At 38.0% G+C, this 22,366-nt stretch overlaps 1 protein-coding gene across 1 annotated transcript in view; it reads right to left on the bottom strand.

Moving 5' to 3' along the window:
- Window positions 1-6,340: 6,340 nt before the first annotated feature.
- Window positions 6,341-22,366, bottom strand: part of LOC146435370 (FERM and PDZ domain-containing protein 2-like) — a 55,363-nt gene continuing 39,337 nt past the window's right edge. The window contains exons 31-43 of the mRNA XM_085065341.1: window positions 22,188-22,274; window positions 21,703-21,767; window positions 20,127-20,288; window positions 19,078-19,246; window positions 17,715-17,791; window positions 15,584-15,666; window positions 14,926-15,035; window positions 12,854-13,002; window positions 11,051-11,141; window positions 10,238-10,572; window positions 9,538-9,753; window positions 9,207-9,269; window positions 6,341-8,395 (exon numbers count right to left, since the gene is read on the bottom strand). Coding sequence (XP_084921467.1) covers window positions 8,324-8,395; window positions 9,207-9,269; window positions 9,538-9,753; window positions 10,238-10,572; window positions 11,051-11,141; window positions 12,854-13,002; window positions 14,926-15,035; window positions 15,584-15,666; window positions 17,715-17,791; window positions 19,078-19,246; window positions 20,127-20,288; window positions 21,703-21,767; window positions 22,188-22,274 — 1,679 coding nt within the window. The 3' untranslated portion in view covers window positions 6,341-8,323. The remainder of the gene's footprint in view (window positions 8,396-9,206; window positions 9,270-9,537; window positions 9,754-10,237; window positions 10,573-11,050; window positions 11,142-12,853; window positions 13,003-14,925; window positions 15,036-15,583; window positions 15,667-17,714; window positions 17,792-19,077; window positions 19,247-20,126; window positions 20,289-21,702; window positions 21,768-22,187; window positions 22,275-22,366) is intronic.

The following is a 22,366-nucleotide window of genomic DNA, read 5'->3' as shown; positions in this document are numbered from 1 at the left end:
GTGATTTCCCCCTCTGAGAAATTAATTTATAAAAACAAATTTTAAAAATAGTCTCCCAAAATCAAGCAACAAAAATTTATTGATTTTATGCTCAGAATCACAATAGTACAAAATCAAAACATGATGTTATAATGATACGTGTTGAACACTGGACTCTGATAGCACTCACCTCATATTTATACAAGCACAGAGCTACAAACAGCTGGGGCCCTTGCTGAAAGCTGGTCTAGTGGGTGGGTGTTTGCATGGGCATGGTGAGCACAGGGCATGAACCTTAAGCTACCTGGGTAGACCTGAGACCTTTAACGTAGCAGCCTATATGGAGTCTTTGGAGTTTAGTGTTGTGTAAGACCATTATTTTAGCTTCCCTGACCAGTGCTGGAGCAGGATACAGTTCTGTTGACAGTGAGGAGTTCATAGAACTTCTATAGCACAGTGATAAGCTGTTAAGTCCATGCACAGAAAGCCATGTTCAATGCTATGCTATACACATGGCATCTTTTGGGGCAGAGAAATTCTCCTGCCCAGACATGGATGAAGGTAAAATCCCCACTTACAGACTCTAGCAGCTGTAAAAGGACACTTGGTTGACCGTTTTTGATTCTGTTCTGTAGAAAGCAGTGTTACATACATGCACTCACATGCAGACATGCACATTACTGTGTCTTGAGGATTGGACTGATGTCTGATTTTTGTGTAGATTATTCTGTGATTTAGCAGAAGGTGAGAACAAAAAAAAAAAAAAAGAACATTACTACAAGAAGTTAAAGAAAGTTGGGAATTCTCTCTGCTAGGCCCATTCCCTGCATAATTTGTTGGCAGCCTGTCTTCGTTATCACCCTGCTCCCATGACAGTTGAATGCATCCACAGGAAGGCAGATGCCCTTCCCAGTCTTGCCAGCTTTCTCACATACCAGTAGACATCATGTGTGTTTATGATATGCGATTAATTTGGAGAGAGTATATTCTACCTCTTCCAGAAGTTAAGAGAACAGCAATATACAGGCTTGGTGCCTTCAGCTGTTGAAGGAGTAATTGAGAATTAAAAGCAGATCAGTCACATCCCAATCAGTGCTCAAAGAACAGCCAGGAAGGGAAGTGCTGGCATTTTGGAGGGAGACCGCAAAGGGAATTGAACATGTGAAAACCCTCTGGCTGAAAGCTATGGAGAAGACACAGCTACCCCCATCTGTGCCATGCAATGATTTTGAGGCATGTTGGACCGAAGCTACAGAGAGCAGCAGCTTTTATAACAGTTTTTCTTTCCTGCCCAAGGTTGTAATCACTTCAGCTGGCTATAGGCCATTGATCAGTGAAGTCCTGACCACCTGGAGGTAGCCTAGCTGTGCTTTGAATTCCTCAAGGTCTTTACAAAGAACTGGGAGTCAAGGTGCACAAACAGAAGTGAGGTGTGTAAACCTTTTTCCCTATTAATGCAACAACTAAGAGGGGAGAACTGTTGACAAAGGAGAAGGAAAAAATGCTTTATTGAGTGGATATTTTTAACATACATACTTGTTTCTGTTCCCAATTTAGTCTGTGTTCTTCTCAGAACTCCAAGAAAGTAACTGAGTTTCATCAGATTTTTTAAAAGAGCTCAAAGCAATCTTACGTAAATCCCAGGAGGGCTCCTTGGATAACTGAATCTTTTGGGCCACTGACAATGTCTAGCAGAAGAGCATAACCCAGCAGCCACCCAGCTCTTAACAAGGGATCTAGTTGATGAGAGGAGGAATAGGTGGAGAAGTCTCATGTCATTGAAAATCTCAGCAGGAGCTGGCGTGGAGTGGTTTGGAAGGAGATGCTCTTGCCTAGAGCAATGTTGCTCTGAAGGAGTTGGGTATTTGAATTGAGCAGAGAGGTGTGGTCATCCCAGTGCTGTTGGCATTCCAGGCTTTGTCTGGATTCTGTCTATGGGAACAGTTTTAGATCTTTTGATCTAAAATTGCTGTCAAGCAAAAGGAATGATACTCAGTCTATGCTAAGTGACTCAAGTCAGGTGATACTAGCAGAATTTCTGGCTGTGAAATAACTTTGTTCCTACTCATTTTTGAAATAATACATTAGCAGAGTCCTACTCTTTCCCTCAGTGAAATGTTTCCCTGAGGTACTCAGTGCTAATTTCCTAATAAGGGAGATAGATATATACTACATGTGTGGCTAGCACAGGTCTTTCTTGTGAGAACATTCCGTTGTGTTTTATAAACAAAGATAAAGTTTGGATGTTTTTTAAACAGTGTCTCGAGATTTGGACAGTTCAGGCCTAGCCAGTCAGGCCTAGGGGGAGGTTTCTGGCTGACCAATCTGGGTGACCTCTGAAAAGTATATATATATATTGGATTCAAATCATAAAGGGCCTTTTTCTATGCTATGCTGAGAATCCGGCTTTTCCTTCTCTGCTAGCGGCTCAACAGCGACACTACATGTGTCCTAACTCACACACAGAGGTGAAAGGGAATGTGTAGTAATTGAAAAGTGCAAGCATGAAGAATATTTCATGTTCTGTATTGTCTTTTACTTAAGTAGTCACTCAACACTTCCCAAGCATTACCTGTGACTCATGCATGTTCTTTAGGATAGCAAAGCAGTAGACAAGGAAAATGAGGCATGGTACTGTTAAGGAACTTGTCTTAAAATGAATTATAGATATGATGATGAGAAGAACCCAGGAGTTCTGGAGGAATATGTGTAGTGGTGTTCCAAGTTAAATAAACTACCTTTTGATTTCTTATATCTAGTGAAAGTCAAAATCACCCAAGAGTTACTAAACTGTTTCAGCTTCAGATTAAAAAACAAAGTCAGAAAGCATTATCTGCATTCCTATTGAACACTCAGCTACAAGTTCTGCCTGCTTTCAGTGGATAAAAAGGGTGGAAGCACCACAGGTTAATGAGATACTAAGGTTCAGTTCCTGCTTCAGTAATGATGGCAGCCTCCTGATCAGCATGACAGTGTCATCAGGATGGTTCCTTTGATGACATGGTGCTAAACCTGCAGTAGAATCTGGAGCGGCAAAATAAAGAGCTGGGGGAAATTTGGGATTTTCTTACAAAGGCTCATATTTGGATCTGTTGTTTCATCCAACACTTCTGAAAATGTGTGAGCTAAGTTTCTGTCTGCTGTAGGGGTACTTTTGCATGTGTTACCATTTGTGGCAAGACTGCAGGCCGGGCATGCTTTCTCCTGATGTTGTAGCCTGAGCTTCTGAGCTCCTGCTTTATCAGCACTTTTACAAATACAGTAATAGCAGTTTCCTTACACTCATGGTGGGGATTTACTTTGTGAATACTAGTGTTGCTATAGCTACATTTCCCTAATGTTCATTATTTCTCATAGTGTCCTTGTCACTCATCCAAAGGTGCTGGCATTAAGCAAGCTCACAGCATGTTGTTTCTGCCTTGGGAACTATTGGTAGGTGTACTGAATGAGCCAAGAGGTACTGCAGCTGGTGCTTTGCCTGGGATAAATCTGCTTCAGCCATGAAGTGGTAATGGAAGTCATTTGAGGCTTTTTACTGCAGTGCGATGGGAAAGGAAAGCCTAAGTTATTGGCATGTCTTTCGAAGAGTGTTGAACAGGAAGGAGAAGAAGGGATTGTCATCCCTCAAGAGAACAAATGCAGGGAGGGGAGGGAGCACAGGCAACTTCAGTTAATTGCTAGGTTGTGTAATGAGCTGGGGTGCTGGACAGCTACTGTATAGTCCCCATTGTGTCTGTCGCCTGGTTGGGGGTGTACTGCTCTCAGGCATTTTAACTGCTTTTTGGGGTTTTGTTTTTGAATGGTTTAATGAGAAAGCTAAATAGCTGTATAATTCAGAACAGGATTGCAAAATGTTCACTGTCCCTCAGGCGTGAATGTGTAACTGGTGCTGTACAGAAAAGGCAGTGAATTCTGAACAGCCACCTACTTCATATGGGACGACACTGAACAGTTAAAACTAAGTAAAAAAGTAAAGATAATCACTGGCATATCTTTCAGATTGACATCCAAGAGATGCTCCATACTCTGCATCTTTCTTATTCTCCCATATTGGTTTCTCAGGACTTGATGAGTCCCTAAGTGGTATTAAAATAGCAACTATCACTTGTCAATAGGCACGAAAAAACAGAAGCATGAATGAAGTATGTGATTCTGTTATTCCTGGTGTACACAAAGTGGGTGACCAAGACAAAAAAATGTTATATCAGTATGGCAATACAGAGCACTTTTCTGGTTTCACAAGCTTATTTCTAACCCTACAGAGCTGCACCCATGCAAGATTATGTGCAAACCATGCTTTAGTGTTACGCATATCTTTGTTAAGTGCTGTGCCCTTCCATCACACACATTACTGGATTTAAAAAATTCATCTAATAGTGAACTCTACCTCTCCATCTGCTTAGCCTGCAGGGGCGAGATCTCTATTCAGTGTAAAGAGCTCAACCGACTTCTATTTTTTGCAGTGTTACAATAATATTTAGTCCACTTTTCAAGAAGTAGGCAGGCAATCTTCATGTTGAGTCCAGCTTTGTGATTGATAGCTTTGAGAAATACCATTGTCCTTCACTGGTAACTGAGTGTTTTGCACCTGGAGTTGCTGTTCCTATATAATTCCAGTAAAACATTCAGATTATGCAATTAATAATTTAGAGTGCTATTTATTACTGCTAACACTGTAAAGGAAGAAAGAACAGTATAGATAAACTTACATCCCTTCAGATGTTGAGAACTCTGACTTGTGCAGCATGAAACAAGTATCCAGTCTGGGTGCAACACACCGTGCAGACCCTGTCTGTGGAAGGTTGCCCCATATTGGTCTTTTGAACTATTGTATTATTTTTTCACAAGAAAACAATTCCATTCAGTATTTCTATTTTCCAATAGAAAGAATGTTCCTGTGAGAACTTCTTGCTGCACTTTTAGGTAAAGGCAAGAAGTCACAGTGGCGTAATTTCAGTTAGAAAGTGGGATCTGCCTACAAGCCCTCTGTTGCACTTAGCTGTCTGTGTTTATTCTGCAGCTAAGAGATAAGGAGTGGGTCTGTGCCAAGGGCATGAGCGACCGACTGCAATTAGCACTCTCAGTCGTGATTTGCCCCTAGATGGCAGTGATTGCTGCTCTTTGGCAGTTGCTATATTTGTTTCATCACAGAAGGGCCTGTTGTTCAGTGAGGCGATAAAATTTAGCTGAAAAGACAGAAAAAAATTAATCACTCATCTCTCAGGCTTTTAAAGAAAATGTAAAGGAAGGATGATTATTTAGGACAAGTTACTACATTTTCAAGTCAATTATTTAAACCTGACGATGCTCTTGTAGACCCATTTTGGCATGTGTGTATATTTTCAGGTATCTTTTCCATTGCACGTGGGGTACACAGCATGAAGCAGTTCTGCGTTGAGATAAAATGGTAGATATAAAAAAAGCTTAACAGCAGTCTCAATGCTGGTAAAACAGTTACTCCCCCAAATATGATTACAAGTTGTGATGCTCTGTGGACAGAGCTACTGTCTGGACACAGAGTATGACTGACAAGGCTCCAGTAGGGATCTGAGGACTAGCATATGTTTACTTGTTTTGTGTGCATGTTATGGCAGACACTGTCTTCAATAAATGTGTCCTTTTCATTTACATTTACACGGCAGTTTCTCCTAGTTAGCAGCTGGTGGTAGAGCACAAAGGGTGATCTCAATTCTGCTTCTGGAGTACGAAGTGTGACCATAGGCACAGACTGAGGTTCTCTACCATAGCACATTTCTTGCATACTGGGACGTGTGCAAATTCCAGTCAGAGCACTTTATATGCTAAATAATATCTCATCAGAAATCATCCAGAACAGTATGATTCACTTTTCTTACTGAGGAAAGATAGCTCTGTGTGTAGGTATAGAATCAGAGCTTCTATCATCTGTGTTTAGTTCCCAAATTTTCTAAAACTCTGTAGACCTTTGACAAATCACCAACCACTGCCTCACTTCCCTATGAATGAAGTGGGACAATAGATTTTCCTTTCTTTCCAGTTTATCCTGACTTGTCAAATAGTGTGAGCTCTTTAAAGAGGGGGTTATCTCTTCTTCCAAATGAATGCATATCAGGGAGTCTTGGTCTCCAGGGAGTTTTACATGTATGAGGAACACAGAAGTGGGACTCTCAGTTTTGCTGTGTGTGGGGTGAAATGCTTATCAGCTGCTGGATGTGGCCAGATTCCACAGTATATCATCCCAAAATCTGCCTATAGAGGAGGTTTAACTATAAGACCCTATGAATAAAATATTTTCCCTAGAGTTTTTATTGGTTAATAGTTAAGTATTGCAGCCACTTTTTTATATAAAGAAACTGAAATTAAACAGCCAAATTAAACAGCCTTTTTTTTTTTCTGAAATCTTTTTAATATCCCTGTAAAACAGGAAAAACTTATGTCAAACAGCAAACACATCTGTCAAACAGCTGCAAAGATGATTCACAAATAATGCTATGAGGATTGTATTCTTAAACCAGAATACTTGTTCTAAACCACAGAAAAAACACCTTTGTCTAAAGTACAGGAATATTTTCACTAAGAAGCTTATTTAAATGGTAGTGGTACAAAAGATGAATTGTGCATTCATGTGCAGTGTAATGCATTGATTGCCTAGTAGTACATGTGCAGTAATTAAAGTCAAAGTGAAAGGCCAAATACCAAATGAAGGTAACAAAGTTATGAAAAATATTGGCTGACATTTGACAAAATTGTGTGAACAGTCCTTTCTATGCAATGTAAAGATAATAAATGCAAAATATGTGGAGAGTAATGCTTTGAGGAAGGACCAAATTCAATGAATTTAAGACAAAACATTGACTTCTGTTTGCGCTTATATCAATATAAATCCAGGGTTACTTCTGGATTTATTTGGCATTGCTCTGGAACTTTATCAATATGTTTGAAATTAGCATCTGGCTTACATAATAATTGCTTTTCTATATTTTCCTGCCTCCAGACTGTTGGAGGGCATAAAGAAAAAATGGGCCTTGCCTTAATTGTAATTGTATTACAGTAGCTTTTCCTAGAACTCATACTTTAAATTTTTATTTAATACCCCATTGTATCTGAATTATAAACCTCTTATTCATAATGAAAATAAATAGATATTTTATTTTCTTGCTTCTACTACAGTTTTATACCCAATGCCTCTTAATATTTTCTCTTTTCCAGAAATCAAATACATTTTAAAAATATGTACAATTCAGTTAGATTGTTGCAGTTTCCTATGTTTACAAGTTACTCTTCCAATGCACATCTAATCACTTCCATGTGTCACCTTCTAGGTAAGGACTTAGAATTAGTACTGTAGAAACAAATACAATCTTATTACTTGAATAGTAGATTTCTGATCAAATCCACCCACATGAACAGAAACACTTTTTACAAGAGAAATAAACTGTACAAAAACTTCTTTAATTTAAAGATCTGGTTCAGCCCCTACTGAAACCAGTAGGACTTCCCATAGATTCAGATCCTAGGTAAGAATTAGAAGAGAGTGAATCAATGGAAAGGATTAGGGGAAGGTGAAATGTATGTGTGTGCCACAACGCACACACAGCTGTTTCACCTGGCTTAGTATTGCATTCCTTTTTACATGGATGTGTAATTAAAATACTGATGCTATCTATATGTGTTCATATTGCTGGGAAAAATTAATATTCCATCCAATTATTAGAACTCTCTTCCTTTAAAGAGAACCAGGGTTTAAAGGCATTCTGTTTTTTCTGTGAGTTTCTTGATTTAAGATATCTAGTGATAGTGGCATAAACTCAGGGGCTGGAGTGATGACTGGAAATGGTTCTACATTGTTCAAACAACCAAAGGTAACCAAATTGAGTCCTTCCATGCAAAAGCATAACTGCTGGAGTAAACACTGATTTGCAGTCCAGAAGCCAGTAGTGCACAACAATAGATGAGGGACAACTAATCTTCCACCAACACCAACAGAATCTGAGGTCTTTATAGTTGCCCTCTGGCAAGTAAAGCTAATTCCAAAGGCTGCTATATCCTTGCTACAGTCCCAAAATGTTTTCCTAACAATTAATATGTTATCACACAGAATGTAAAAATTGTCCATGGCAATTTAATACATCAGTGTTACAGTGCTGGCTGGCTGTTTCTTCATACTTTGAGCCAAGATAGAAATGATTTATGCAGGACATTTTAAGCAAGGTTTTTAAATGAGTTTGAAATCAGAGTAATCTAAAAAAGCATGTAATACAACACTTGTCTGTGCTGGCTTGACATCTCTTTAAAGTTGTTGTTGAGGGGTCCCTGGCATCCAAGCAGAATAGCAACAGGAACAGCCATATTGTAGGAATCATATTCAGTAGGAATCCATTGCTCGGAGGATCTGAAGGACTTCCAGCACAACTTCATAACAGAATAAATACTCATCCTGTATGCAGAGACACCAGTGTGAAACACCTGATTACATTCAACATAAATTCTAGACAAAGAAGGATGAACTAATTGAAGTTGTATGTTACATTTTTATGTGTTATAACATCAGCATTTTTGTAACATGGATACAAAAACTTACTTATTTAAGAGAATCCTTGTTCTTTTTGCTCCACCACTGGTAAAAGTACAGGAACACTGTATCTTAAGCATGTGCTCAACTCTCATTTAGGACAGTGAAGGTTATATATTTGTTTAATTTTAGTCACATGCTCAATCATTAGCTTGAATAAAAATATATCAAAGCATGTGCTAAAACATTTGCCTATAGGAAGAACTTCTTTTAGTCTTGCTTTTATTCTCACCAACTCTTTTCTCTTAGGTGAGTTAGCTGCATCTTGTCTTTTTCTGTGAGAAAAATCTTTTCAGGAGTGGGTTTGGCTCAGGGGTAGAAGGGTTTACTTGATAAGCATAACTCGGCAATAGCAAGAATTCAGCTGAAGGCTGTAGTTTTGCAGGGTAGGGCTTATAGTGTATCAGTGGTTCTGTGACACTTGCTTTTCTTCTTGCTTTAAAATAAAAGGGGGGGTGTGGTATCTGTCCTATATTGCTGCTTTGTTTTATTTCACATATTTAGTAAGGGACAGATTTTCAAATTTAAAACTAGACACCACTTGCCTAGAAGGCTGTTACTTTCCTCAAATGAGACCTAAAACTGTATCTTAAGCCCTAGATTTATCAAAGCATGTGGAGTTGTACCACTAATTGAGGCATTTGAAAAAGTAATAATCTGGTTGCATAGAACTTACCTTAGTTTGGATCATGCCAAAACGCTGATCTCGCAAATCTCTCACTATCTGCTTGATGTTGAACTATCAGAAGAGAACAGTTTTTATTTGGTTGACGTGCAAAATATAAGGAAATATTTAAGCATATTCAGATGGGGAAGCTGTGGCAGTTCTTTTAGAAATAGTATATTTGTAGTTATTATCTTTGTTGTTTAAAACAACAAAAGCTGGGTTTATTCCATTTTGTTAGGGTGAATTCTAACAGGAATTATTCTGTTCTAAGATGCCCCCACCATGTTGTTGACATCCATACCAGTTTGTAATACTTAACAATGATCTGTTTGATACTTACACATAAATCTTTTTCTATATGGCTGAGCAGAATTTCAACACACAGCAAAACTCCACTTCTTCCAATGCCAGTGCTGCAGTGAGCAATAATAGGTCCTGTTCTGTGAGCTTTTCTCATGTAAGAAATAAATTTTACAAGCTGCTCAGCCAATTTGGGAGTATTGTGGTCTGGCCACGTGGTAAATTGCAAATGACTTACAATGCGCTTTTCTTCTGTCTGGAAGAGAGAGATCAAAAAGGTTAGAAATTATTAGTCCTAAAACCAGTTCTTAAGGACTTCCACTAAAAACTTTCTTTCAGCCTCATTCTTAGTCAATTGTTTGTTTACTCTACAGTTCTTCAGCTTTGCATACTTGACTCTACTAACGCTTCTTTAGGTTTCCAGAAGTGCACTCAGAAGACAAAGGCCTAGGAAATTTACTTCTTATGACTTTGATGAGACACTGAAGTTACTCTGTTGCCTCAAAAGAATGCTCACTAAAACTGTTTTTGTAGCTGAACTAAGCCTTACTAATAGAAGGGCAGTATTATGAGAGGCGGAATAATAAAATTGTAAACATCTGATTGCTATCAGATATAACTTGTGATTAGATACCCAATATGCAAACCAACTAAAAATGCTCACAAGAATAAATAAAATGTAAATAAAGAGTAAAAATCAGTTTAATCATATATGAAAGTATTAGGTCAACTCAACTTACCTGCTTGTTGATCATTTCTATTTTTCTAATTATGAAGTAATCCAGAATCTGGTAACTGTGTAGCCTGAGATAGAAATTAGCCAGGTCTTTTGAGTCATAGGGAGGTTCAGGCCAGTACTGATGACATTTGACTTGCCCTAGCTCCACTTCTTTTGTCATCATGGCAATCACATCTGATTCACTCTCCCAGACCATTTGCCAGAAATCAGCCATAGTGGATGGCAGAGGCCCTTGGGTTATAATATAAAAATGTTCCTCTTCTCCAACATTCATTCTAATGTAGCTTGCGTTAATGTAGCCATTCTTTTCTCCCAGAGGAACTCGTGTCTTATCATCTGTGCAGAAATAGAAAAATGCTATTTCAGTTGTGGGTCTGAAACAGAGTTCTATCATCTCCAGCACTCAGGATATAGGAAACCTCAGCCTCTCCAGAAAAGTATGCCTCTGGATTTTAGAATACATTTGACCAGTAGCACTAATATTAATCATTGCTGCTAGGAATTCCCACTGATAAATTGTATGGTTCATGGCAGCTTTATTTCTCTTAAGGTACTGGTGTAACACTGTGACAAGCCTTCTAATTACCACAGAATTGTATGGCAGTGATATCGTCTCTGGATATTGATGTTATAAACCAGGAAAACCTCTAAGAATATATATAGTACATCACATATAGAGTTGCTACAAATTTTTGCATGTGCTGTCCTGCTGCTGCAGTTTAGAAAGACATCAAGGGTCCAGAAAGTTTTCTCCTTCTGTTTCTCTGCTGACTTTGTTCACCAAATGTATGTTCTCATTTCTTTGCATACTTACACGGAAGGATATCTCGGTATCTGTTTTTATTCTGGTTTTCTGGTGCTTTGCCAGTTCTGCAGTCATCTATTGGTTTCACGTGTTCTAAAGCCTAGATCAAAAAGAAATAGTCAATCCATGTTGTTCACATCCTCAACAGACAACTTTTATAGTGCCAGTGTGAGCAAACTTTATTGCTGTATATGAGCCAAGACTGGCAAATTGACTTCTTACAGAAGAGAATCAGTACATCATTCTCTAAACTTCTAGGCAAGGAGTTCAAGTTACCTTGTATTTTCTTCAGCCTACACAATATTTCTGAGGTTTTCAAGTGATATTTCCAACCCTCATGCTCAGACCCTGTCATTACAAGTCCCTGTTATATATTCCTGTCTTATAGATGCTTTAAATACTGTCTTGGCCAAATATCAGCATTTATGATTGATAACGTACTGACTTAAGCACTAACTATTGCACTATTAACAGTGCAATAATGACAGTGAATACTTTTCAGTGATGGAGAAAGCAATGAATATAGGGAACAGCACCAACGATATTAAGTGCAAATCATACAGTTGTTAACTACTTCACAGCAGATTTAGGGGAACAGAATGCAGTGTAGTTGGAAGCAGGGATGTGAAATTCGTTTCATGTACAGTTTTGGGTTGCCTTGGCATTTTTTTATTCTTCTACCTATTTGCTTCTACCTATTGCACAATGCTCAGCCATCACATTCTGCCACTATACATTTATATGAACTGAAGTACATGTGACAGTTCTTGAACATTTTAATCAGTTAGTACAACTTTTACTCAGATAAAATATCCACTGGCTTAGGTAACCAGTGCTTTACATATTAGGTCTTTATGTTTTCTATGCAGACGTGTGACTCAGCTCATACTAAGCTATTCCTACATCAGTAATGGAATAGAATGAATGGAAATTAATATATGTCCTTGAGCCTTCAGGGAAAGTCAGAAAATTCTATACACTTGAGCCTGTGGGATTTTGCACCCAGAAAGTCAGAGATATAAAGGCAAGAGAAAGAAACGGATAACTTTGCAATTACTATGGAAAAGTGGCAGCAATCCATTTCACTGGTAATGAGCATGTCCTTTAAAGGAAAATCCAGTACTATGTTGAAGGGTTAGAAATAATCTGTTCTTTGGGAATTTGATGGTAACTGCATACTCTATGTTCTGAAACAAAAGATTTTGTAAGCCTTCCTAGTTTTACATTTTTTATGATTTATAAGAAATCAGGTGTAATTATGTGTTTTCATTATCTACGGAGGTACATTACTTTTTCTTTGTAATTTCACTGAGTCCCTGACTTTAACAGCACCTTGTGGTAACGAGTCCCATGGATAACTGGAACATTTTGTGGAACATTTTCTTTTCAACTGTTTCTACACTAAAGAATCCCTAGCAGCATGGATTTTTTGCTTAGGGGCAGCCCCTAGGATAGTTCTTAGGCAGATGTTCAGCACAGCTGAGGGGGTAACAGGAATAAGTCAGTCTAGGAAGAAGTGATTCCTAATCTACATTCTGAATGTTACATTGTTTATTTTTCATTCTACATGGGCAGTATCTTTGAACAAGGAATGGTGTAAGGCTGACAAGCATGGAAAGACAGAGATCCAAATACTGTACTCTCACCCAAACAGCAGAGTCAAAACCACATTTTGGCAGGAATGATTGTCAGAGAAAATGGATTCAGCAAATATATACAAGTTGAACTTTCATAAAGTATGCAGAAGGCTATTAAAAGTCACTTTCTTAGCTGTGCTGAACCATTAGATCTTAAAAAGTAATCACACTTTACCATGAACTCCTTTTGCACGTCTTGATTCTCAATCCGCAGCTGAAGGCCTTGAATAAGACCTGTTATGCCAGTCCTTGGATCTACTCCACTCTGTGATGGTTTCAAGTTAATTAACTGAGTTAGTTCATCTCCAGAAGCAAAGGTTCTGTCTATAGATCAACAGAAACAACAAAAAAAAAAAGCAAGCAAAAAACCAAAACACAACAACAACAATAAACCAAGACGTTTTTAATTATTATGGTTTATAGTGCAAAATTTTGGCTTGAAAAACTACGGAGCTTCAGTATGTATGTATATTTTGCTGCTTATATTGTGGAATTGAAATTTGAGAAAATAGAAGAAAATATTTTCAGCTTACTTATGTTCACAGCAGAAAGAAGAATAAGTCAGCACCATGGATACAACCAGCACCACATTTCGTGTTATTTGGAAGCAGATCAAACTATTGCAACTTATTGCCTCACACCATTTCTAAATACAGCCTGTTCTAAATGAACTGTTGTTGTGGAACTGTAAACTTTAATGCTAGTTTGTACTGGTATAGGAGACTCTGGTCACATCTTCACAGGCAATCATCTTCATGTTTCCAACACTTCCACAACAATTAGTATTGCCACACCCCACTGCTAGGAATAATCACTGCAAATTTTTTCTTCCTAAAGTAAGCAAATATATTTTCTTTTTATCTTACCTCACACTTTCCTTCAAGAACAAGATATGAACTATCTTTGATGCCCCAAAGTTAGGATTCAGTTTTACTGCTTAGCTCATCCTGAAGTATATGTTCTGATCCCATACTTGACAGATTAAGAAAATGGATAAACATTGCATCTCCAACAGTTTTTCAATTACTCTACTGGAGCAATTGAAAAACTGTTGTTCCCATGTTGAGTAAAAACAGTAACTTGTTATGTAAAAAATAATGGTTTGAGGCAGAGGAATTATGTAATTCAGGTTTTTTAATCATAGGCCACTGCTTGCAAATAACATGCCAGCTGTCTCAAAGAAAAAATGATGATATATGCCTTTGCAGGCTGAGGCAAAAAGCAATGCTCTGCTTTTCTCTTGTAAGATATCACTACTCCTAACTAATCTCTGTTACAAAAGCATTGTGCTTGCTGTGTTTTTGTCTGGGCCACAACTTGCGCCTTAGAAGCCTGATCTTCTGAGACACTTTCTGTTCACATTCCATTCTCTAAACCTCAACAAGGCTCCTATTATCCAGTTGAGAGCACCAGTGAAGACAGATCCCCATTTCAGAAAAAGCACACTATTTCTCATACACCTCTCTTTCCAGATCAAGTGGGATTAAAAAACCCCACAATCTGATCTGGTAGTAATTGATAGATTGGTTATTATTTCTGTTTTCTGGCCAGCAAGGCTTGGTAGTATGAGGGAGATAACTGTGGTTTACTTCTGGTAGGAGCCATCAGCAATTCACTGCTTCCACAGGGTTAGAAGAAGCAGGGAGAAAAGAGAGTGATCTGTATTTCACAGAATCTGTGAGATACTGCAGCATCCTTAGTATGATTCCTTTCTCGGATTATTCTCATTTGGAGCAGGAGCTTAATTTTCATAAGGAAACAATTAGGCAGATTCTTTCTGTCAACTCTTCTGGTGTCAGAGGGGCTTTGGCACCTGAGCTGTGAAAGTGCTTCAGTACATGCTTAAGCACATCAGTTCTAGAGGTTTTAATGAAATTGTCATGGGGGATGAAATTCAGTGATTCTGGGAACAAAGTTGTCAGAGAGAATTTGACCCTTCATTCTGCATTTTTAAGTGTTTAATTTACTTTTTTGAGAAGTTGTATGTAATGGAGAGTAATGGAGAGAGGAGAGACCTCCTGATGTATGCTTGTTTTGGAGGTATGAAGATTTGGATGGCCTCTCTGTACATCAGTGGTAAAAATTGTGTCTTGAGTGCCCTGGTCTTTGAGACTGACGGAGCAAATCCTTAGCTTGTGTACAAGGGACTAGAGTTGATGTACATATCTGTACATATGAGTCAATGCACATACATGGAGGTGCTGGGCTATACTGTTAAAGAAACAAGAGAAGATTTTGCATGATTACTTCTAGGTAGAGCAGGAATCCTGTGGGGCATAACATCATCTTCACAGCTGCCTGACTCAGACTGCTGATTTTCTCTTCTGCAGCTTTCACATTCTGCACATTTCTGTGACCTGTAAAACAATGGTAGTTGAACTGGCAGAAACTTTGATAATCTGAACCATACAAAGGTTTTGTGTTTAAGCTATTTTTGATCACTGTTAACTTTCTTGAGCAAATATTTTCAAGAATCAGTCTGGACTCTGAAGATCATAAGTTCAAGGAGTTGTAGTAGCCTTTTGTCTGGAGTATTTGTTTGCAAATATAGCTGCTGAAAAATACTATTATTGGTATGCAATTGTTGTTGGGCTTTTTCAGAGATAAAAACATACTCTGAATAAAAGGCTGCTCAAAAATGACTGGAAGTAATTTTCTCACAGATAGAGACATTTTTTTATGTATGACATTTTTCAGTTGTTATCTCTTACACCTGAAAGCTTCAGTTGTCTTGTCTTAGTGGTTGTGTGGAAGCTCTTTAGCAGCTCTTCCTGAAGATGGAGCTGCATTCCAATAGACCTTTGTTTGTGTCATTTGCATACCATATAAGGACAGAGCTGGAAATGTAAGAATAAATTATCCATACTATTTATTTTAATAGTTTTACTTCATTGGAAAGACTTACCTGTCCGAAATTTTACCGATGATGTCCGTATAGTCTTGTCCAGCCTGTTGACCTTGCAGAGATTTGTCTGTACTTTCTGGATCCTGCAGGTTTCAAATAAGAAAAAGCTGTGAAAAATCCGTACTCAGAAACATCACTAATATAGTTACTTTCATCAACACTCTTTCTTATTTCTGACAGGAATATGTCCTTCACTCAAGAAGGAAAGGGAAAATAGAATAGTTTCCACTTTCAGAAGAAAGTGTGTATTGCAGTATCTAGTAGGAATAAAAAGCCTTACCAGCTGCATTTGTACATTTCTGAGCAATAGAACAATAAAGCCTAGAGACACCCCTACATCTCAGCATGCACGACTGCACTTTGAAAAGTTTGTTATATTCTCTCAGATCCCCGAAAGAAAAGGCAATCACAGGAATCATGAGTCACACTCTTCACCTCCCAGTTCTTGGCAGCAGGAAGCAACAGTGTCTGAGATGGAACTGTTGGTAATAATTTCAGTTTTTTATCTCAGACACAACAATGCCAGGTAGAAGCAGGGTGCAGCTGTTCTGCTGGAGAAGCACTCAGCTAACAGAGAAGGTAGACTCTTGATGACCCGCAGTATGCAATAGAAGCAATAGTATTGGTGGCTGCTCTTCCATCCTAGAGAATAATAACTAGGTCTTGCACTTAAATAATGATGCAGGGCATCAGCTGTTAGTATGTGAAAGTAGCTTCTTCTCAGCTGTAACACTTGGTAGATAATTATTTAAATTTTAGTTTAAACTGGTGTCTCCTCTTCTTTCACTGCTCAATATTTCAGATGCATGAGAAAATCACCCTGGCATACTACACAGTATAAACTACCCCAAAGAATCTTAATGGTAGCTCCTACTTATACCTTATTTTCTTACTTTTGTACATGTACTTCCCCGTTAGAACAGGGACATTCATATCTGCTGATTTCAGCATGAATTCATCTACCAGTTTCTGCACTTACTGATTACATAGATCGGAGACTGATATATTGATTTTTGTTTTCAATTTTCAAAGAAAAGGTATTTTACTGCTTCATTTTTACTTTTTTTTTCTAGTAGCTTGTAATTTTTGAAGTCTACATCTCTGGGGTAGATGGCAGCTGTGCTCTATAGAGTAAAGCATAAATAGTTTCTATTCACAGGAGACAGCTAAAGGCAAGCTGGAAATAATGAAGAAGAGAGAGGTTAATGGAACCAGTTCAGGAAAAACACTAAGCACATGCTTAAATTCAGGCATGTGCTGTGCTGAAATAGATACACTTAACCATGTTGCTTAAAACAGAATTTTTGCCTTAATGCCTTGCTAACTCAGGGATCTGATGGTAACCTTACTACTATATCTTACTTCTCATTGATACTATTTCTTGGGTGTACTTCTTTGTCAGATCATAGATATGACCTTATTTTGGTATTGCATTTCACCAATCTATTAAAGTTTAGTTCCAACACCCATTCCAACAGCATACTTAAAACTTCCACAAACAAATTCCTCTTCAAGTTTTTCTCAGCTTATTCATGTCAAGGATTCTTGCAATTTTTCTTTTTCCAGTTCAATTATATTACTTGAATCAGGGTTTGGGTTTCTTATTTGTTTTCTGGAGGATAAGAGCACCTAGATTTCTCACATTTTCTGAGGGGTTTTATAGCTTTAAACTTAAAAATAACAGATGCTGTGAAATTTAATGTGGAATGTCTTGCAAGACTTACTAAGATTCAAAAATGTAAGCATGTTTGAAGAAATGTAGATGCATTTGAATTATGAATATTAGTGGAAGACAAAAATCTTTTAATGTATATGGTTTAGAAATACTGAAAGAGTGGTAAAATTAATAAATTATTCATTTCAGTATTATAGGGAATCAGAACAAGACTTGCATATGCAACCTTTCTTCCCTCCACCCTTTTAGTATATATATTATACTTATCATATGCTCTTATCTCAGTGAAATCCTGACTCACTCAAATGTCAGCAGCTCCAGTCATTGCAGCACACTTCCCTCACATTAAACTCTTTTTATTAAGGTGTAGTTCTTGTCCACATTGCATCAACCCATGTTGTAAACAAACATATGAGTACATTGCCTGATAACTTCTGAAAACTTCTCTGGTTTTACCTTGTTGTACATTTGGTTGGAGCCTTCTTCCTTGAAACTGAAAACAGGCTGAGCTCGCAGGCTTTCCTCACCACTTGCTGAATACCAGAAAACAAGACCAAAATCAAATGCATGAAAATATAGGTCCATTTCTTCTCTGCTGCTTACACCAAAGGACTTTGACCTCAGATGGGGCACTGAGATTCACTGTCTTGAACTGGCATGGAATCTCCCTTTCTAGGATGCTTTGGGAGGATTAGTACAGCACAAATGCCATATGTCACCACTGAAGAAGCCAGCATAATTCAGACTGCCAGAAGATACACTAAAGTATACCCCTTTATCAACAGCAGCTATAAAAAAATGGAAACAATTTAAATCTGCCCTCCCTAACCCAGCTCATTCTTTCACAGTGCTAAGCAGCAAATACTGTAGATTAATTTCGCTGTCAGTATTTCTGTAATACAATTGTGTTTTGCTGGTGCAGGAAAATAGTTTAAACTTCCCAGAAACTATATAATTCACCCATGTCATATAAGAAGAAAATGGCAATGGCAGTGTCTTCTTGACTGAGAATACTTGAAACAAAGCCTCCAATTTGTAACCAGCAGACCAGAAGGAGGAATTCTATATCCTTTCCACTTAAGTTTCTCCACATTATAGGAAATGTTTCAGTATTCAAACAAATAGAAAGTTGATGACTATAACCTCATAATCTATTGGTAATATTATATTATTGCTTCCACTCCCAGCTTTAATTAGTATTTAATTTTTGAGTATTCAGTAGAGCAAAGCATAGAGCACAAAGTTCTTCCATAGAGTTAGTCATCTCTCTGAGTACTGCCCTGTGCAAGATGGGTGTGCTCTCAAATGAATAACAATAGACCTGGGAGCAGAGGCTTCTGAATTTGAACATGAACGAGCACAGAAGAGAGAGGATCTGTCTGCCAGACAGAACAGGAGGTACAGTGCTTCCAGGAGATAAGTAGGAGTGATGGGATGTGAAGTTTGTGGGAGAAGTATTTTAGCAACTCAGTCAAAATTGGGCTGTGACTCCATCAGTGAGTTGTATAAAATGGGGTAAAATCAGACCAACATTCATGACTTAAAAATTTAAGCTGAGTTAAAGCATCTTTGATGGTCTTACAGCTTTGTTCCTAGACTGCTGCTAGACTTAAAAATCACACGTGGGCATTCTTTCCCTGTGGTCCTATGTCTTGAGCAGTTTAGCCAGAGCTGCAAATCAGAGTGAAAAATGTGTTTGCACCTACAGCTATGAAACAGAACTAACTGTAAAATTGACTTCTTTTGCTAATACCAAAGTTGAATTCAGGCAACACATAATCCCACTTCTGTCATATGGTGAGTGGATGTAGCTGCTTACCAGGCTCTGCTTTTGTGCTTGGGGTGGAAGCTTTGTTGCTCTGATTGCCTGAATAAGCCCAATGCAAAGCCACGCTTCGGCAGACAGTGAGTTGAACAGTGCCTTGAGCCTTGCGCAGCAAATCTGTAACTGTTTGGCGTGGCAGGCCTGACACAAAAGTCTCATTCACCTGAAAAATACAATGATGTATATTTCCAGATTCCTGTAACACAAAGTTTTTTTTTCTTAATCACATATCCTAGCACTGAGCAATTTTTATATAACTTCTTTGAACTTCATGTGTCCTCATCTTCTCCCACTTGTGGGAGGGAATTCTCATTCTTTTCTAACTTGGTTGATCTTGCATCTGTATGTCTTTATACCATGATTGCCAGCAGGACACCACAAAAGTACAGTCTGAGACTGTAAGAGGGCATTCCCCCATTCTTCAACAAAAACATGAAGGAGAGATGGAAGCAAATAAAAAACAGAAAATCAAACAACTTTGAAACTGGTGGAGGGAAAATAAAAGATAATTTGGGGTAAAAAAGTGGGATGATTTGTATTAAAAGGTGGCAAGGTTGCTAGGATAGTAAGATTTTAAATAAAGATTCAAAAGCACTAATTCCAGTACTTTTTGTTTGTCTTGATAATACCTAACTGGCACCATGACAGGTTCTTCCCAGCATCCTCCTGGTTAGCTGTTACCTGCGTGCTTGGTCAGTTAACTCTAGTTTCCCTGAACTTTCTCCAGAATCCTCGCTAGGCACAATTACAGTCTAGAGTAGGTGCAGTTTGCTACTAGCTCTGTCATTCTGGGTCTGCCTCTGCTGGAGTGTCCAACTGCCCGCCCTGGGGAGGCCCAGTCCCACAGGAGGCTGAACTTTAGGGAAGGTGTGGGGCCCCAGAAGAACCCTCTGAGCACCAGGAGCCAAGGGGCAGCACCTTCTACATGTTACTGTGCACAGCAGCATCAGATTTCCAAACTGCGCCACCTTTATTTTGAACAGGTGCTCATTGTAGAGTAACTAGAGAAAATGTAGGCCAAAGCAATGAAGAACAAACATTACCTTAAGCAGGATGTCACCAACTTGAAGTCTCCCATCTAGATCTGCACTGCTGTCTGGGCTGATGGCTTTTATTAGGATAGCCCTCCCATTTTTTCCACCTACCAGTGCAAATCCTAGGCTTCCATTTTCTGCCTTTTCGAGCTCAATTTTAATAATGAAGTCCTGCAATAGACAAGGACACATTCTAAAGTGGAGTTTATTCAGGGCTGTATTTTGTTTGCAATTTTATTACCAAAGATTCCCATTATGCTTCACAGTCCTCACTGTCTGATGTGGATTATGGGATATATCCTACTCTTGAATAGGTCTATAGAGCTTGCAGGGATCAACATAACACCTGCATGTATGTATCAGAATGAAAATAGTATATACTTATTTTCATACTCTTTTTAATAATTGCTGATGGGGAGAATAACCCTCTAAGAGCAAAAAAATATGTATTTCTGTGATCCTTTTATAATATATTGAATAAATCACCTAACTTGAGAAATAAGTCACTCTTATCTCCAGCAAGGCATGCAGTACATAATTCATTCTCTTATTTTTCTATAATTTAAGTATTAATTTTCCAATCCCAACATTCCTATCTCTTCTGCTTTAGCACTTAATTTGCTTTTAAAATGAGCTGCATTTTTAGGGTCGAGTACTATGTCAGAAATAGCAGCAAGCTAGAAATGTTTATGACTTGCAGCATGACTAGTTCCGATGCCACAAATATCAGCCTTGGAAATTATTTTTGCAAGTTTAACAGATAAACCATCATGGATTAAATCATGCAGAAGAAGCAGTAATAGTGATGACATAATCAAAAGTGAGAAAATTGTTCCAATTTTTTTTGCCAGGTTCAAAGTCTAATTTTAACAAAAGACAGCCTTTTTTTGTGAACCACAATCAAGAGAAAACTAGTTAATCTATTCACATGAAATATCAGTCTCAATTTGGATAATTTCAATTAACATGACTTTCCATGTGTTTGCACCAACAGAAGTGATGTTTGCACTTGTAAGAATCTTCAAGCATTGCATGCTGGGCATGGAAATAACTTCCCCCCCTCCCCAGAGAACAATTCCTGTGTATTTCGGAATTCGTAATTTAATAATAAATAATTTTTTAATGCATTACTCTTGCCAAATTGAAACCATAGTGGTCTATGTCAGTACTGCACAATACTCCAAAGATCTGGGGTAATTTTACTCTCTTTTCAAATGTCCATCTGAGAATTGCAGAATGAAACATATTAATCTCAGTTTTCAAAGACTGTGGTGGAAAATGTTTCACAATTACACTTAGTTTCCCCAGAATCTCATGATGTGACCTTCTGTGTCTTGTTCCTGTGCTACTTTCTTTCTAAGCATTGAAAAACAGCAGCAGAAGAGTCTGTTCCCAGGAAGTGCTCAGTGCATTCTACTCTGTGAATGCTGAAGCAATTCAACACTTACAGGACACTCTCCAAGTGCATTATATTCGTATTTTCAAAGAGAGGAAGAACATGCATTAAATACCACTGTTGAAAAATCTCACTCCATATAGCTCACTTCACTTGATGAACCACCTCACACCTAAGAATGTCACTTACTTTACATTCTGGAGAATCAGGAGTGTTCTGCTGAGCATCACAGTTTGTTTCCTCCCAATGTTTCTCTGTGAAAAAGCAACAACAATTTTTAGATAGTTGTACTGGTAATATATTCTATATTATAACACTCATAACCTTTTTCAGAGACATCATAAAACATTTTATATTTTATAAGTGAAATACAAAATAAATCCTATGGATTTATGTGACCTAAAAATCCTGAATTATGAACTGCACTGTAATGTTTTATCTCCCTGTGAGCAGGTTCCAAAACAAGCTTTAAAAACTGTCTTGCAGCATAATCTCTTATGCTGTAAGACACAGGTGGACAATAGGTAATGTACAAGTGTTCTCTGAAACTCTGAGGGCGGCAGGTTTTTCATGAAGAGTTAATCTTTCCCAGATGATGCCATTACCTATAGACTTACTTTCTTCCAAAAAAATTTTACAAATCCTATTCGAAAAATTGAAAAAAAGTTCCTTACCATGTTGATGCAGCAGATGCTGTTCCTGGGAGTTCAGGTTTTCATTTGACAATGAAATATTGGCTTTCTCTGTTTCAGCTGGTGGCCCTAAAAAAACCCAAAACATGTATGTTTGCTCTGGCAGGTCTCCTGCTAAAGTTTATATACTCATGGAATATAAACTCTGTGCTTAGATTATT

The sequence above is a fragment of the Lichenostomus cassidix genome, chromosome 6 (assembly GCF_008360975.1).
Source record: "Lichenostomus cassidix isolate B80296 chromosome 6, HeHo_3.0, whole genome shotgun sequence".
NCBI classification, from domain to species: Eukaryota; Metazoa; Chordata; class Aves; order Passeriformes; family Meliphagidae; genus Lichenostomus; species Lichenostomus cassidix.
Note: the sequence above shows the minus strand (reverse complement) of the source record. Positions and strands in the feature narration are given on the sequence as shown.